The following is an 18,432-nucleotide window of genomic DNA, read 5'->3' as shown; positions in this document are numbered from 1 at the left end:
TAAAGTGCTCCACTTAATCTGGGCACAAACCAATATTCCATCTACATTAATTACAATGAAAACGCTTATTTTTACCCCAGATGCACAGAGTTTTATGAACTACTTCTAAACTGTACTAAAGAAAGGGAAATAAGTGGCTGGCAAAAGCTTCAAGATTTCATTTAGATCTTCATCACGATCTGGAACAAGGGCAGAGTGACCTGAGAGCCAGCTTCTGAGCAGCCATCAGATGGGAAAGGGTGTTGGTGCACCCTGCTTCTGCTACCAGTAAATGAACAGCGTCGAAGTTTTACTTGACCAGAGAGCCATCACTCTTTGCAGGTTGCTGTGTAACAGGAAATCACAGGCAAGCAGGCTTTTAACAGAACTCTAAGGAAAACCTTCAGGAGCACAAAGCTTAGAAAAATGACACTGCAAAACGCTGAGCCTTGAACAGGAAAACACATGCTGTGGCTAGGGGGGGGAACATGTTAAATTCTAGAAAACTAAAGGCTAGACTGGTGTTCATTATCTTTAAAACCATGGCTGGCTCTGCAGCTTAAAGCCCTCCTGTTTTTTCAAGCTTTGTACCTAAACCAAAATTCTTGTACCCTGAACAATCAGGGAAAGAACATTTAAGCAACATGCACATATGTGCAGCTGATACACACTGCTGCTGTTGTTACTGCCATCAATTTTGGGGAGATTTTTTGGTCTTGCTTTGTTTGGGGTGGGGTCTTTCTTGGTTAGTTGGGTTGGGGGGGGCTGTGTGTTCTTTTGTTTTCTAGTGGCTTGTTGGATTTTTTTGGGTGGGGGGCAGTGGTGTTCATTTTGTTGCTGTTTTGGGGTTTTTAACATACCCTTATTCCAAATTCCCTCCTCTCAACAGCTAAATGTGAAATAAGCATAACCTATCACACAAAAATACCAAAATGACTGACTGCTCAGATCCTCAGCTGGGAAGAGAACAGCTTTTGTAAGGAACCATTTATGTACTGGAAGTTCAGAAGCTACAGGGGGGAGTCACAGTTTCAGCTTGACAGTGCCAATTACAGCTATAGCAAGAGGAACACTGAGGAACAAATCCGTTTTGCTCAGAGGCTGGAAAGAAGGGAAAAGGAGAGGGAAGAGATATGAGCCTGTGTGTTTCAAAAAAGAAAGGAGCTTGAAGTCATCTGCTCAACAGCAAACCACTTTTTAGGTGGCAAAAGCATTATTAGGCTGAAGATCCAGCCGAATGTATGTGGCAAGCCCTTGGCCCTAATTGGAAGAGCACTGGATATTTAACAAATGTATCCTTAGTCTAATGTACTATTCAAGGAGGTATTAAACTACAGAGCTTTTTCTCTTTTGGACAGTAATTATAAATAGCCTTGCTCTATCCGTCTGCTTGATCAATTTTTACTTTCAACTCCTATTGCAAGTTTGCCCATTATCACAAAGTCTTCAAGGCTAAAAAGGCTCCAAACCCCCAATGTAATATGCAGACAGGAAAAAAAGCAAGCCAGCTAACTCTCTCGTTCCTTCCCTCCCTCATAAGCTTGCAGGTATTCTATTTTCCTCGTCTAAAAATCAAAGAGAAAGTCATCAGCTCATTTCCTCTCCCTTAGTAGGGTCCCTTTTAAGAAGGTACTTTCCATCATGTTTTACTCAGTACTCATAAATAATACAGGTAATTGCAGCTGGTCATAACAAACAAGCAGAGAAAGTATACATATATAGTGCAAAGGAAACAGTAACAATTCAGATGTGCTCCAAAAGCAGAAGGAATTCCTGGCAAATACCAGCAGTTGCACCCAGGTCACTTTTTCAGTTGATGCAAAGCAATCACAGAGCCAAAAATAATTCAGGGGCAGACTTTAGACGAAGCTAAACAAGGGTGCTGGCTGCTCACTTGACTCTGCAGCACGTACCTCCTACCTCCTCTCCACACGCAGCACACATTGGTATTTCTTCCCTAAAGATTTGCACTGGGAAGGAGGAATATTGCTCATGGAAAGAGAGGTTTAAAATTGCTGAAACTCCAAAATCTATAAGCAGCAGGCAATTAGGCAGATATTACGCTGACTGTAATAAGAAACTCCAGGAGAGTCCACCCAGCTGCCCAAGAGTTAACATCCCACGTTTCTCATCAAAACCTCTTCCCAGAGGTTAAGCACACAATAGACTATCTAAAGCACAGCTAGAAAGGCTGCTTGAAATTCCACACATGTGCCTCAGCAATGTATTTCTATTAATGTCCAGTGTGTGTCAGCGTGAAGATAAGGTACCAACATCATGTCCAACCAGTCAGCTAGAGAATGGGACGCCGTGTAAAACATTGTCTGATGCTTAGAATCCCGGAGAACAGTGGCGTTTGCAATCTCACCCGCTGCACACGTGCCTGATAACGCCACGGCGAGGAGAGGCAGCAGGAGCAAAGTGTCCTGCAGTTTGGGGAAAGTAAAGACACAGACAGAGGGAGAGGGAAGCAAACAATGAAAATAAACTTCATCAGCAGATAGAGGCAAGTTTGAGGATTCCCAAACATATCAGAGGGTATAAACAAACTGGAAAATGCCTCTGTGACATTGGCTCTTTGTATCAGCTTGCTTTGTCTTTAGGGTGAGAAATAAAGAAATTACATTGGTGCTTTTGATTTCTCCCATCATACCATGTAGATTCATCTTCCAGTGCAACCCCACAAAGCTATTGGGAGACTTGTGGAAGACATTGTATCAGAGAAAACACCATCTGAACAAGATACATCTGCTCTGTTAGGCCGGGTATGCAGGGTTTGAGAAGCCCATATGTTACCGTGAGCAGCTGCTGAGTGGGAACCCACTGGAATACCCCATGCTGGTCTGTGCTGTGTGCACTGACAGGTGTTATCACACAGATAACATTCCAGCCCCTCTGGAAACGTCCCATTAACTGAACAGCTTGCTAATACAATGTAACTTACCTGTCTTTGGGATGTGCAAAACTATGTAGATGAAGGGGTAGAATCCAGTGATTCTGACCTGGACACCGCTGCGCATGGAGGAGGTGGAGATCCACAGAACAGTGTAGCTGAGCAGGTGCAGGTAAAGAATGGCCTTCAGGCCTGTCCTGTGCTGCAGATTCCTTTGCCATTATATAAAAGGGCAGCAAGATGTTCTCATGTGAGCATCCTTTATGAACAGTTGGTTCCTAGTGACAATATAATTGCTCAAGCAACCAAAAAGGAGGAAGCTCTGCGTCTGCACAATATGCCATAGGAAAATCCTTGCACAGTATGGATCCGAATCCATCTGAGGGAATGTAAGATCCACTCGCTATCTGTAGTCCTCTTTCCATTCTATCTTATTAAAACATCTACTTTATGAAGTCACTTGTCAGACCCAAAAAGGACCCTGCACCATTTCTCTCCCACACTGCCTCCCAGTGCTGAACACCTGGCCCATCGCAGGGAACTTCTTTGCCACCTCTGTTGTCAATGAGGATCACATCAAGACATACACGTTAAGGCTCTGAGAAAAGGTGGCAGAAGCACCAAAGCTAATTTTGGTGGCATTTAGGGAATATGACAGAAGTGACATCCAGTGGCAGGTCATTTACCTCCCATTCCCATCAGTTGAGAGTGCAAGCCAAGTGTTCCATTCAGTGCAAACTCATTTCCTAGCTATATTAGCCCTTCAGAAGAGGGCAAGGTTATGAATTTCAAGCAATGCTTTCTAGTCAGAAACATCAAGAAAATTTTCAGCCCTCAAGGATCATTGATTCAAGATTTAAACACTGTAAATTTTTAGCTAGAATACAATGAATACCAGAAATCTATCAGCAAATACTAAGATAGATAGATGTAACATTCCAAGTACTCCAAAAAAGAGACAAGCAAAATCACAATCCAAAACTAAAGTTTAACCAAGACAGTGGGAACTATATTCCTATAACACTCTCAGTCTTTATGCCTATGACAATCTTACACCACAAACCACCCTACATTTTACTAATAATCATAGAATCAACAAGGCTGGAAAAGATTTCAAAGATCATCAAGTCCAACCTGTCACCACAGACCTCATGACTACTAAACCATGGCACCAAGTGCCACGTCCAATCCCCTCTTGAACACCTCCAGGGAAGGTGACTCCACCACCTCCCTGGACAGCACATTCCAATGGCTAACAACTCTCTCTGGGAAGAACTTTCTCCTCACCTCCAGCCTAAACTTCCCCTGGCACAGCTTGAGACTATGTCCTCTTGTTCTGGTACTGGTTGCCTGGGAGAAGAGACCAACCCCCTTCTGGCTACAACCACCTTTCAGGTAGTCGTAGAGAGCAATGAGGTCTCCCCTGAGCCTCCTCTTCTCCAGGCTAAACAATCCCAGCTCCCTCAGCCTCTCCTCATAGGGCTTGTGCTCAAGGCCTCTCCCCAGCCTCGTTGCCCTTCTCTGGACATGTTCAAGAGCCTCAATGTCTGTCTTAAACCAAGGGGCCCAGAACTGGACACAGGACTCAAGGTGTGACCTAACCAGTGCTGAGTACAGGGCAGAATGACCTCCCTGCTCCTGCTGGCCACACTATTCTTGATGCCATTGGCCTTCTTGGCCACCTGGGCATGCTGCTGGCTCATGTTCAGCTGGCTGTCAATCAGTACCCCCAGGTCCCTTTCATGCCTGGCTGCTCTCCAGCCACTCTGACCCCAGCCTGTAGCTCTGCATGGGGTTGCTGTGGCCAAAGTGCAGCACCCAGCACTTGGACTTGTTGAATGTCATCATGCTGGACTCAGACCCTCTGTCCAGCTTGTCAGGGTCCCCCTGCAGAGCCCTTCTACCCTCTAACAGATCAACACCTGCTCCCAACTTGATGTCATCTGCAAATTTACTGATGACTGACTCAATCCCCTCATCCAGATCATCAAGGAAGATATTGAACAGGCTGGGACCCAGCACTGATAATGCTCCCAGAAGAAAAAAAAAAAATATATTGTACTGAAACACCCTGATGCATTACCAAATCTGTTGCTTAAGCCTGAAAAATTAGAGCAGAGTTCTACTACTCCATAGTAGTCTGGCAGTAAAATAATATTATTTTTTTATTTAATGCAGTGCTAGCTTTTTTCCCATGAAAGCTGAAGCATTCATGAAAAAAATTACTGGAATATTACTCTCTTATTTCTTTATGAATTGAATATTCTACAGTGATAATTAGGGGGAAATGAAGGCCAATCTTATCTTTTGCTTATTCAATGATGGAAAGGGTTTACAGTAACCCTAAGTCACAACAAATGAATCTGAAAGAAGTTGCTGAGGAGGATATGAACTTGGTAGACAACAAATGGGAAATATGGGCCCAGGAGAATTGAAGGCAAGAGAGGGGAGGAAGGCAACACCATAGACAATTTTAATTCATTGCAGCTGCTGGATTTAAAAAGAGGCCAACTTTGTGATAAGGTTGCTTAAGTCCAAGCAAGAGACTACAAAAATGAGGAGGTCAAACCACCATCAGCTGCTGCAATCTGCAAAAACTCTCCAAACACAAATTAACCTTCAGTCAGGAGATAAAAGCTAGCTGCAGAAATTGGAAGTTATTAAAAAAAAATCCACTTTAAAATGTCTGACAAATCACAGCAGCAGTAGCAGGGAAAATAAGGAGCACATACACAGCATCTTACCCTCAGCCAGATAACAGCTTTGCCTTCCCTCCAGAGAAGATAGAGAAAGAGGTGGTTTTCTTTTGGTTTGACTTAGCTTTGTTTCTCCATTCTGAGTTCACTGTAGTACACATTCTCCAAAATTGCTTTGGTTAAATTTAGACCTCACTGATGCTCCAGAGACCAGAAGTTATTAGTTTGCTGGAGGTAGAAGACATGTAGATCCTCATCATAGCAAGCTTAAATTTAATGCAAACCTTCTCAAAGTCCACCATTTAATACTGCAAGACTGCTTTCTATCGGGACCCCTTAAATGTTTAATGGTTTCATAAAAAGGAGTCATTCCTTCACTGCAGAAATGCACCCAGTTCTGTAGAAGGAGGCAGCAGCAGCAGAATGGGGGGAAAGACTACAGAATAACAGAACACTAACTTTAAAGACTCCACACATTAATACATTTTCCTCAAAGGATCGTCTAGAAAAATGTCTCCCAGCTCAGACAGCAAAAATGAGAGGGACAGAAAGAACACGGTCCAAAGCTAATCAGCTTTGCTATTTAAATCCTGCTATGGATAGCTTGCAACTTTTTGTAATACAACAGCAAGGCTTCAACCAAAAACCACCTTTTCATTTGTACCAGTTCTGTTCCATTAGTGAAAGCAATGCCAAATATCTGCATTGCAACTTTTAGCCCAAGATAATGTCACTTCTGCTAGAGTTCCCTAGCTGGTTCAGCCTGCACCAGGATTAGGTATGAGAGTGTTTGACCACAGCACAAAGTGTTCAGCAAGAAGCCAGGCTGCAGGGAACAGGATGTACTGCCTGTGCCACAGGGCATACCCACACTGTATGTAAGAGTTCATGTTCCAGTACCTAAACACACCAGTCATTTTTTAAAGAAAGCATAAAAATGAATCTGAAAGAAGTCTCAAGTTATGCCAGGGGATGTTTAGGCTCAAGGTGAGGAGAAAGTTCTTCACAGAAAGAGTAATTGGCCAGTGGAATGTGCTGCCCAGGGAGGTGGTGGAGTCCCTGTCCCTGGAGGTGTTCAAAAAAGGACTGGATGTGGCACTTGAAGCCATGGTATAGTTAGTCATGAGGTGTTAGGTATTAGGTAATAGGTTGGACTTGAGGATCTCTGAGGTCTTTTCCAACCTTGTTGATTCCATGATTCCTTTAGCAAACACATGCAGGTACTCGTTGCTATTCACTGTAACATCAGTGAAAATTAGGCTGGCACTATTTTTGAAACAAGCCTCCAAATATTCTAAATTTATTCAATATTTCTGCTTCACCCACAGAAAGAAAAACTTCTTAGAAGAAATATTTACAGAAATTGAAGAGCCACTAAACCTCCAGATTTGTGTTAGCTATGTCTCCTCCCGGTACAAACCGCAGAGGCTCGCAACCTTAGAAAGGTTTAGCCAAGTGTGCTGTACTTTAGCTGCTGAGAAAACAGGACCAACAAAACTGTCCCTAATGTGAGCAGTGTCCAAACCATAATGGCAAGCTCACATCATGTTCATTGCATCAGGTCAAATAAATAGGAATAAGTGAGAAGTTTTAAGGATAGAAGCCTGACCTCAAAACCAGCAGCGTCACCTCACTGATGGCCTCACGCTGTCAGTTTCAACAAACACCAGCTACTACTGGACCCAAGCCAGTCACTCCAGCTTGTCACAGTGATAGGAGATTAGGCACAACAGAAACCCAGCCTAATCAAGAGATACTTACTTATGGTTAATCAGCCAGGATGAAGCTGATCCCCAGCTTATTGCAAAGTAAATGAAAGCCTTAACAAACCTAAATGATGCTCAGCACCGTTTCTGAAACCATCTTCAGCATCATCTCAGCTGCATCTACAGCTAATACTGCACAACAATGGCCAACTCAAAGGAAAAAATGTGAGCATGACTGGCTTGAAGCTTCAAAGACTAGAACTGCACCAAATGGATCATCCCACTATCCCTACTTAGCAAAAAAAACCCACCCCTCAATTCACCACTGCTCCACTCTCCTACGACCACCAAAACTCTCCTCTATTGTATTAATCTGTGAAAGAGCTGTTTCTACTGCTTTCACCTATTTTAAGCAGCTTTACCTTCACATTCTTTGAAATGGAGAAATAAATATATTTCTTAAAATATCAGTAGACCACAATCTATACTAAACCAAGGATGGAAGTGTCCAAAGTATGCCACCAGCAAAGCCCAGGAGTTCAGAATTCCACATTGACAAGATGACCTCAATATCAAAACCTACTGCCCTGATAAAAGACATTGCCAGTCACACATTCTTCCTTCAGCCCTCCTCTGCTGAATCAACAGGAGATGAAGGCACAGAAGAGCAAAGAGATTATTTCTGGGCAAGAAATCATCTGAAAGAATCCACAGCCTATGACCAATTATAATCAGCTAGTGGAGCAGCCAGAGACAAACCCTAAATCCTTGTATTTCCTTCCACGTTTATATTCTGGACCATGCTAATCACAACAGTGCAGTGCTGGAACTACCAGAAAGTAAAGGTTGCCATCCAGCAAGCAGGGCATGACCAGGAACACTAGGGAAAAGTATGCTGCCCATCACTGATAGCTGGAGAAACACTTCCCCAGCAATTTAGGAATTCTGTGTCCAGTCTGCTGTGTCACACAGCAACCAACGCCCAGCAGTCTTGCCTAAAAAAGCCAATGGTGGTGCATAGCCTGTCCTAGCATCACCCCACTTCTGAATTCATTCTTTCAAAGTGGGAAGGAAGACGATGACTTTCGGTCAATCACTGACAAAGCCATTATCCTAGGGGTATTAAACGGGGAGATAAGAACTGCAGGGCTTGGCACAAATCATATTAGTGCAATTCTCAAATCCGGGTAATGCTTCTTTTCAAAGTATTAATTTCATTTATTCTATTTGCTCTCCCTCTGCCCTGATAACACAGGCACACATGGCCCCTAAATGAGATCCTCCTATTTTATAAGTTATAATCCTTCCTTTCTAGAGTAGTAATGAGATGTCTTCGCTTAATCGCGTTTATTCCCCCCCAGCTTCTGCTTTTCTCCATTCCCATTCCACATTGATTTGTCTCAAAGGTTTCAGAGAAAACCATCAGGCAGGGAGTCACTGGCTCCAAGAGGCTCATGATGCATATGCTGCACATGCTGCTCAGCCTTAGGAGATTACAAAAGCAGAAAGGAGAGAAAAAAGAGCAGCTTTGCTTGCAAAGTTTCTTTTGTTGGCAAGAAGAAGAAAAAAAAAGAAAGCCAAAGGAACTGAGAAGTTGAGAGAAAAGGTTTTGATTAATTGGAAATGAAAAAGGAAAGACTCCTGGTAGAGGAGAAAGGGGAGACTATTCACAACACAGTGAAGCAGCTGAATAACTTGATGGTGACAACTTGGAAGTTCCTCATGCTAGGGAGGAAAAAAAAAAGGCAAACTTTCAAAGCTAGCTGTATTAATTCTTGGCTATTTCACATGAGACTCAAGGCATGCTGCAGGCATTAGTTAAGCCCCTCCAGCCCCGCTGCGAAGCCCTGTCCATACAACCCTTGCTGTATTTTAAGCATTAAATTATTCAGAGTCCAGCCAGCACCACAACCCTGCGGTGCTGCACAAACAAACAAAACATTTTATCTCTAACACAAATTGGGGAGCGTTCTGCAGCAGCTTAGCAGACCACTTCCATTTGAGCCAGTCCCCCACGGCTAATCAAAAAGCCATATTCACTCAAAGAGGGAAGCAAATGCTGCAGTTTCTACTTACAGAGCTATTCTGCTTCTCAAACTAAAACTTTAAGGAGTTTTGCTCAAAGCTAAGTACCTTGTTCAAAGTTATATACAATAAAAAAAAAGGAAAGAAAAGAAAGATCAAGACAAAAATGTAGAACCCAGGTACTGAGCTCTAGATCCTTCATGTAACCACCACTTCAAGGAAAAAGCAAAACCAAACCAGAAAATACACAGGCACACAACAAAAACCAACAACCATCAAGCAAACAAAACCTCACAAACAAAGAGCAAACAAATTTTAATCTGCATCCTACCCTGTCAATGATGAAGCAACTGGCCCCAGAAGCTGACACAAATTCTATCAAAGGTTAGCTCTAGTCCATGCTCTCTTCAGGAATGTGTGCTATGTAATAAGACTGAAGAAGTGCTTCATAGCAATACTGCCAATAATAAAAGTCAGTGAATGAAAACCATAAAGAGGAGATGAAATGACAAGTGATGTTTGCAGCACAACCAAAATGAAACCACTTTAAAATACAGCCATCACCTTTGGATTTATGGGCTACAAGTGGTGAGGGCAAAGGAGAATATTGCAGCACTACTGGAGACAGCTGTACAAGAGAAGGCTCCTAGTCACCAAGTTACTGATATGCTAAGGGCCCTGGGCAGCTCAAGATCTTTACTGCAAACACGACAGAAACCAAATCTTTCTAATTGTAAGTGGCGTGATTTTCAATCTTTACTACATGGCATGCTGCAAGAAGCCAATTACTTATTTGTTACTTCTTTCATTAAGCTTTCCCCACTTTTCTCTGGCTTCCCCAGTAGGTCACAACAATGACAACCACCACCCTGGAAGTTGTTCGCTTATAAATTCAAGCAGATCATTTCCAGTGCAATTGGCACCCAGACTACCACAAGGTACCCCTGTAGTTACACTACTCTCTTCTACCTGAATCACAGAATCACCAAGGTTGGAAGAGACCTCAAAGATCATCAAGTCCAACCTGCCACCACAGACCCCATGACTAAACCATGGCACCAAGTGCCACGTCCAATCTCCTCTTGAACACCTCCAGGGATGGTGACTCCACCACCTCCCTGGGCAGCACATTCCAATGGCTAACAACTCTCTCTGTGAAGAACTTTCTCCTCCTCACCTCCAGCCTAAACTTCCCCTGGCACAGCTTGAGACTGTGTCCTCTTGTTCTGGTGCTGGTTGCCTGGGAGAAGAGACCAACCCCCTCCTGGCTACAACCTCCGTTCAGGTAGTTGTAGACAGCAATAAGGTCTCCCCTGAGCCTCCTCTCCTCCAGGCTAAACAATCCCAGCTCCCTCAGCCTCTCCTGGTAGGGCTTGTGCTTAAGGCCTCTCCCCAGCCTCGTTGCCCTTCTCTGGATGTGTTCAAGAGTCTCAATGTCATTCTTAAACTGAGGGGCCCAGAACTGGACTCACCACTCAAGGCCACACCTTGAGTACTGTAAGAGAGGACAGACACAGAAGAGATCAAGGAGCAGCTAGGAATAAAAAGCAGAAGGGTGAGCAAGAAACATTCAAGTCCTACTCCAAATAAAGGATGAAAACAATACTGCAAGACAAAGGACAGATATGAAGTGTGCAGGATTAAGTCAATACAATAAGGTAACCATTCCCAAAATTAAACTGTAGCTGAGATAAAGCATGTCTGACAGGGATCCAAATAATTCACAAGGCTAGCAAAACCAGCTCTCGCTTAGGAAGACATCTAGAAGCCAACAGACAATAGCTTTGACCTCATCTTTGCAAGGAGGCTAGACTATTCCATTTTTAAGGATCTTAAATTTATGACTGATCAAGAGATAGTTAAAGAGCAATAAAATTTAACAGTTTCTCATTCTTGCACCACATTCTGGGCTAACACTCCGTGGTCGCTATTCATCTTTTGTGAGTTACACAAGGAGAGCCTGATTAGATTTTTGCAGAGCACCAAGTATGTGACATCTGGGTAGGCAACCCTGCAGGATTTAAAGCTAATTCAGATACCAGAGCAGCTTTTGTATGTTAGCAGGCAGGTCCCAACGCATTTTAGAGGTGTCCTCTTCACCAATATTGCCAGACTCTGCTAGTCGACACTTCCCCAGGATTACTCTCCACCCCGCTGCAGGAGGGCAGGGTGCTACTTCTGAGCCAGACCACATCTTTATATTGGACAAGGAACCCACTAGCTTCTTCCCTGCCTCTTCACAGAAGTTGGTCAATTGCATTCAGAAAGAGAACGTTCTCTTTCTAGTGGGCAGAGAGTTAATACTGCATCTGCTGACCCAGATGTCCTCTGCAGACAAACTGCAGTCACCTGCCTCAGACATCCCAATTCCAGAGCACAGCAATCCTGCAACTTCCCATGGTCAGGGTATAATCTGCCAAGCAGACTATTTCCTGTGACACAGCAGACTTTCACAAGCTGCATCCAGGAGATCTACCAATCCAACCATATTCAAACATTATCACAGATTCAAAAACCACAGACAGATCCAAAAACACAAATGGACAAATTCACAGAAGACAATTTCATTAAGGACTGTTAACACCAAAGTGGGGTCGGAGTGGCTGGAGAGCTCCCAAACAGAGAGGGACCTGGGTGTGCTGATCGACAGCCACCTGAATATGAGCCAGCAGTGTGCCCAGGTGGCCAGGAGGGCCAATGGCATTCTGGCCTGCATTAGGAATAGTGTGGCCAGCAGGAGCAGGGAGGTCATGGTGCCCCTGTACTCTGCTCTGATTAGGCCGCACCTTGAGTACTGTGTCCAGTTCTGGGCTCCTCAGTTTAAGAAGGACATTGAAACACTTGAGCGTGTCCAGAGAAGGGCAACAAGGCTGGGGAGAGGCCTTGAACACAAGCCCTATGAGGAGAGGCTGAGGGAGCTGGGATTGTTTAGCCTGGAGAAGAGGAGGCTCAGGGGTGACCTCATTGCCCTCTACAACTACCTGAAAGGTGGTTGTAGCCAGGAAGGGGTTGGCCTCTTCTCCCAGGCAACCAGCACCAGAACAAGGGGACACAGTCTCAAGCTGCACCAGGGGAGGTTCAGACTCGAGGTGAGGAGGAAGTTCTTCACCGAGCGAGTCATTTGGCATTGGAACGGGCTGCCCAGGGAGGTGGTTGAGTCATCGACCCTGGAGGCGTTCAAGGGGAGATTGGACGTGGCACTTGGTGCCATGGTCTAGTCATGGGGTCTGTGTTGATAGGTTGGACTCGATGATCCTCGAGGTCCTTTCCAACCTAAGTGATACTGTGATACTGTGAAAATAGAACCTCTTGCTGAAGGAGCTTCTAAGCCCCAGAACAGCAGAAGCTGCAAGGGTGCACAAATGACTACTACTTGTACTGGTCTACATTTGCCCTGTTCTCCTGCTCTCCATAAGCAGCTGCTACAGATCACTATCAGAGATGGGCAAGAGCTAGAAGGACCTTCTGTCTGAAGCACTACAGCCATTCTTACAACAATTTTATTTATTCAGCCCACCAAAATTGTAAGCTCCAAATGCTTCACAGCCAAGTCACATGCCTGGGCAATCCATGGCTATTAGCACTCAACATGCTCAAAGGAGAAGTTTTCATTTAAATCAACTGCATGCAACAGCAAAGTAGGATGGAAGAAACAATGAATACCATCATTACTCAAGATGGTCCTCTCCCTAAACCATCCTTTCACATGTATCAGACAAGGAGAACTGCTTTCAGTCATCTCAAAAAAGTTTCAGCATCTCAGGCTAAATGCACTGGGAGTTTGATCTCACTGTGGCAAGCACAGTCCCACCTCACTGTCACACCTAAGAACTTATTCCACTGCAGGTCAGGAAGAAGTGGCAGTTCCAGTAAGACTCTGCATTATTTACAGGCAGCACACCATTGCCACAGTAAAGTTAGTACTTAGAAGAAACCAACACAAAATAGTATCATGTGATTATTAAGCATCAACTCCAATCTACTGTACTGATAAAAGTCTTTTGCTCTGCATAGTTGACAATACTTCTGCCTCCATCACTGCTCTTCTCAGCACTGGTATGACAATGACCCAAAAAGTTATCTCAACAACACCAAGGTGCCTGAATCACAGCAAAGGTTGCAACAAGAAGTGCCCAAAACCAAGTCTGCCTTCTGGGCAAGAATGGATTGGTCTGGGAGTAGGTGGTGTGTACAAAAGGGGTTAATGCTTCCTGGTCCCTAACAATCAGTCTTAAGCCTTCTTCAAAATCTTAAAAGAGTTGACAGTTTTATGACAGTTCTTCTGTTACCATGAAAGACTCAACACAACTCACTACTACTTTTTATTAATTTGGGTATTTGCACAACTATGCTATAGAAAAACCAAGCAAGGTTTCAAGACAGATCAGGTCAGCAGACTCTGGTCCTGTACATATCAAACCACTCATTTCACACACTTCACAGTTTCAGTGTTCTCTCTAGCTCAGACAGTGACCCTGCAAACACACCCCACACCGAGTGCTGCAGGTAAAGCTGTCCCCAGCACAGTCCTTGCTTATGCTTTTCCTAGCACACTTGGCCTTAGCATCACTGCACACCATGCTGAGTGCAGCTCACCAGCTACACCACATGCCAAATATCAAGTGATGAATTAGGTTCATAGATTCTGTGACCTGTGAATTAAGCAGTGATGAGTGTTTCAGCCTAAATCAAGGTTTTCAAGTTCATCACACAAGCAGCATTTAATGAATCCCCTCAAGCAGAGATATTTTAGCTTGTACTGCCTGGAAACATCCTGAGGGGCTTTGTAACTCACCAGCTGGGCTGCTCTCTGCCTCTCTTCTTTACTGTTGCTCCTCTCCTGCTGAAGGGCAGTATTCAAGGCCTCACTTTCTCTTTTGGCCAGACGGAGCAACTCCTCTTGGACCAGTGCTTGTTCTTGCTCATACCTGTATGAGCATAGAGAAAAGGTGATCAGCAGACTTCAGGAAACAGGGTCATGGCTTATAGACTACTCCTGCCTAGAGCCAAAACACAAATCTATAATCTATTTGACAAAATCAGTTCACAGCCCCACCATTATCAACAGGAATCCAAAAATCCAACAGATTTATCACATGACCTAAAATTCAATAAGGTAGAGCTCTGGCCACAGCAGGTTTAGCACCATATAAGCTTAGCACTAAATATAACTGAGGTATAAGTATTTAATTATCACTTGAAGCCAGTGAAAATAGAAAGTAGTCAGCCAGAAAAATAGATACTGCTTTGTAAAAGATCAAGGGACATACACTAAAGGAGTTAACCTAGCTGACAATGCTGCTCTTCTGCTACAAAAGGGAAAGAAAATAACATCAAATGCATGCAACAACAGCACCAAGAGAAGCAGCCTGGTCACATCCATGGTCTGGACACCTAAGTATCAGACTGCCATGAAGGAAACTTTATGCAATAGAAGTCTTGAAAATTCTATATACAATCAAAGAGAGATCAACATGAAGCAAATAATAAAGTAGGTTAGACAGGACTTTTGAATGTTGTCTATTCCAGTCTCCTGCTCAAAACAGAACTGACTTCAAGGTTAGATCATGTCACTCAAGGCCTCTTCCAATCAATCTCTAACAATTTCCAGTGGTGGAGAATTTAACATTGCTTCAGTCCAACCTGTTCCAGTGCTTCACTGCACTCACTGACTGTCTGGGGACACACACAACACACAATGCTTGCTGTGATCTGTGTCCCTTGCCTCTTGTCCTTTCAGTGTGTGCCTCTGAGAACAGTCTGGCACTGTCTCTATTGTACCATTTTAGGAAGCTGAAAACAACAGCTACATCCCCTTCTTTGCCAAGCTGAGCCAATGCAGTTCCCTCATCCTCTCTTCTCCCACACCCTATAATTTCTGAGTAGCAATGTTCCTCTCCAGCACAGCAAACACTCCTTTAAGAATTTGGTGTCATCCACAAACCTTCTTAGGCTTCTGTCCACTCACAGTTGTGCCACACTCATAGAAGCTTCTTCTCCCTTTCTTGTCTTCCCTGCCTACCATTCCATGGCATTTCTGTACACCTCTCCTTTCCAGGTCAGGTATTTGGGATGCAGTTCAGTAGCTCAGCACTTAATACCACCAGTAATTTTGTTCCACAGTTCCCAAGAAAAGGCACTAGCTATCCAGAGGTTTTCTTGGTTGCATCTCTGACCTCTGACTTTCTAAGGACAGCGTGATTGATGCAAGAGGGTTTTAACAGGCTTGGTCAATCAGCTGCAATCCTCAAAAAACAGCATGCACAGAGGGACTGATTTTCACTGTTACCCAGACAATAAGCATGGTAAAAAACCACCAGAGAAGCAACAGAAATAATAGAAAGCTACTGAGCTACACAGAACTGAAGTTCTCACTGCCCTGCAGTACCAACAACTAGGAGACTGCTGTAATTCTGAGAGAAGAGGACACTTTTCTTCTGCAGTTTCCCCCCCTCACCCTTACCCCCACCTTTACAAGTATTTCTGTCTTAACAAATGTAAATACTGTTGGATGAAAAATTCATAGGATTTTAGTGCTGACTGACAGACTTCATGCCCAGTCTATGAAAAAGAATGAATGGAATCAGATACCTAAGAAGGACCTGAGTAGTTTAGGTATGAAATAATTTAAGCCCACTACCATATCTGAGATTCCAAAAGCCATCCCTCCCAGGATGCATCAAACACCTGGACTCCTTCATTTGTCCCAGAAAAGGCAACTATACTCAAGTTTATGCTCTACTGGTCTTGCAGTGCACAGATAAGTTTTCTGTCATCCTTCCTGTTTGTCCATACATCACTCCTACAGTCCGCAGCTCCCCTCACTGCTCCTTTTGGCTAAGAGACAGGTTCCTCTTAAACAGTGTGTTCCATGGCCTTTAACTGAAAAAATTTTCCAAGGGGATGCTCAGGCATTAAAACATACAACCACTGTGCTTGGATTGAAGTAAAAAACATATGTATATATATAAGACAAAAGGGGCTTATAATATATAAGTCAAAAGAGGCTCATATATTGTATTTCTCAAGAGTTTCACCTTACCTCCTGTACAGTTCCTGCTCTGCAGCAGAAGACTTCTGACCAGAGTCACTTGCCGGTGGTGGCTGGACTCCTAGAAAGAAAAACATAAGCCTGTAGTACAAAACATCATCTACCACATCACAAACTATTTGATGAGAAATTAATATATAAGAATATATATATTCTTATATTCATATAAAAGAAGTCTCCTATCTTGAAAAAGAGAGGGATGCTCTGTAACACCCAGTGGCAGCACTACCGACAAGCATGTCAAAAGAACCCAAGGACGTGATAGGGACTGACAGTACCTATAGGAGATCTGGGTCTCCCTTCTGCAGCTGGTGAAGATGGACCTGTGCCACTGGATGAATGGGATGACCTCTGGTTGTCCCTTTTACTTGGAGAAGATTCTTTCATCCGCTTCACTACATCTTCAGTGAGCTGAAACAGACATAATACAGGAAAGAAATTAACCAAGTCAATTCTTCATCTATTCTACTATGAAAGCTACCCATTTATCAGTTTCCATCCTCCTGCAATATAATACCAGTTGCCTTATGTCAATGTTATGCCATCATTGGAGGTGTTCAGGAGGAGACTTGATGGGGTGCTTGGTGCCATGGGTTAGCTGTTCGGGTGGGTTGGATTGGTTGATGGGTTGGACACGATGATCTTGAAGGTCTCTTCCAACCTGGTTTGGTTTATTCTAAATAAAGTTTATTCTAAATAAAGTTATTTAACTTTTGTCAAGTCATTGGTCAAAATGAGATGAAAAATAAGAAACCACAGCAAAAAAAACCCAACAATCTGCAAGCTCATATCAGAGAAATCAAAGAAGAAAATCAGACACATAAGGATGAAGAAGCAATAGCAATGAAAATTATGATAAAAAACCACAACAAAACACTAATGAAAAGTAAGGAGAGGGGTCCTGATGGGGTGAGAAAACCTTCCTTAGTGACAACACCACCGCTCTCCAGGGCTTGTTTTCACAACACATACACATACGTCCAATCAAAGTTCAAGAAGCACTTTCCCACTGCCCCTTCAATATACACCCTAATCCTCATAGTCTTCATCTGCCTGAATGTTCAAGCAGCAGTGCTTTGCCAAGGCTCCTGGTACCATTAATACGGGCAGTGATGTCTCCTCTGGGATGTCCTCAGAGCCAGGCAGTGACATCAAACTACTTGCACAAGGCAGGGGTGGGATGGGGTCATTAAGCATAAAGGAGGGGAAGAGGGTTGAGAGTAGAGTTTGGTAGGGGAGATAAATGCTCGATTGTCACCACTCAAGAAAAGTCAGGCTCAGGCACTCAGCTCTCTTTCCCACCAATCTCCAATCATTCCATGGCCTCTCCAAGCCCCTACTCTTTCAACCTTCCAGTTTTTCCTCCCCTTCTCCTGACTGGTTTTCTCCACTTACCCCTCCCACCCCTGTACCACATTCCCTGCCCCCCCCTGTCGCTCCAGCACAGCATTCCTCAGCCCAGATCTTCGCTCTCCAACCCCGTCCCCGCAGCCACCCTGCCTCCATCACCCGGCCCCAGTGCCCGCTCGGGCCGCCTCACCCTGATGCCGTGCAGCACGCGGACTTGATCCCGCTCATCCAGCCCGAAGGAGACCTTCCTGCCGCCCTGGCTGCTCTCGCTGGCCCCCATGCCGGCCGGCCGGGCGCTGCGGACACCTATTCCCACCGCGCCCCCCACTCACACCGGGCTGCCGCCTGCCAAAAGCGTCTCTGCCCTTCCACCGCCTCCCAACATACCTGCGCCCCATTGGCCGTCGGCCCCAGCACGGCCAATAGCGCGGCGCGGTGCTGCAGGCCGGCGCGGTGCAAGCTGGGAGCTGTAGTCTGCCGCCGGCGGCTGCGATGCGAGGGGTGCGGGCGGCCTGTCCGGCTCCGCGGCGAGCAGCTCTCCGCGGCGGGTAACCACTTCGGCCTCACCTTCCAGCCGACCCGTGGCGGAACCAGTGTCTCCGGGCTCGCTGGGCTTCCTTCTCTCCTGCCCGCCCTCCACACTTGCGTTTTGGATGTAGGATCAAGCTAGCCCCTAACCTTCCACTGCCGTACATCCAGCTCGCAGGCTTTCGTTACCGGGTCAAAGTTATG

The 18,432-nt window shown here is 44.6% G+C and overlaps 1 protein-coding gene across 3 annotated transcripts in view; it reads right to left on the bottom strand.

Moving 5' to 3' along the window:
• CHCHD6 (coiled-coil-helix-coiled-coil-helix domain containing 6) overlaps window positions 1-18,070 on the bottom strand; it is a 123,099-nt gene extending 105,029 nt beyond the window's left edge. For all 3 annotated transcript variants that reach the window (XM_068163802.1, XM_068163801.1, XM_068163803.1), the window contains exons 1-4: window positions 17,891-18,070; window positions 16,629-16,761; window positions 16,342-16,411; window positions 14,095-14,227 (exon numbers count right to left, since the gene is read on the bottom strand). In XM_068163802.1, coding sequence (XP_068019903.1) covers window positions 14,095-14,227; window positions 16,342-16,411; window positions 16,629-16,761; window positions 17,891-17,980 — 426 coding nt within the window. In that variant the 5' untranslated portion in view covers window positions 17,981-18,070. The remainder of the gene's footprint in view (window positions 1-14,094; window positions 14,228-16,341; window positions 16,412-16,628; window positions 16,762-17,890) is intronic.
• Between the last annotated feature and the right edge of the window lie 362 nt (window positions 18,071-18,432).

The sequence above is a fragment of the Melanerpes formicivorus genome, unplaced genomic scaffold (genome assembly GCF_026170545.1).
Source record: "Melanerpes formicivorus ecotype bairdi unplaced genomic scaffold, bMelFor1.0.p_v2 SCAF_74, whole genome shotgun sequence".
NCBI lineage: Eukaryota > Metazoa > Chordata > Aves > Piciformes > Picidae > Melanerpes > Melanerpes formicivorus.
Note: the sequence above shows the minus strand (reverse complement) of the source record. Positions and strands in the feature narration are given on the sequence as shown.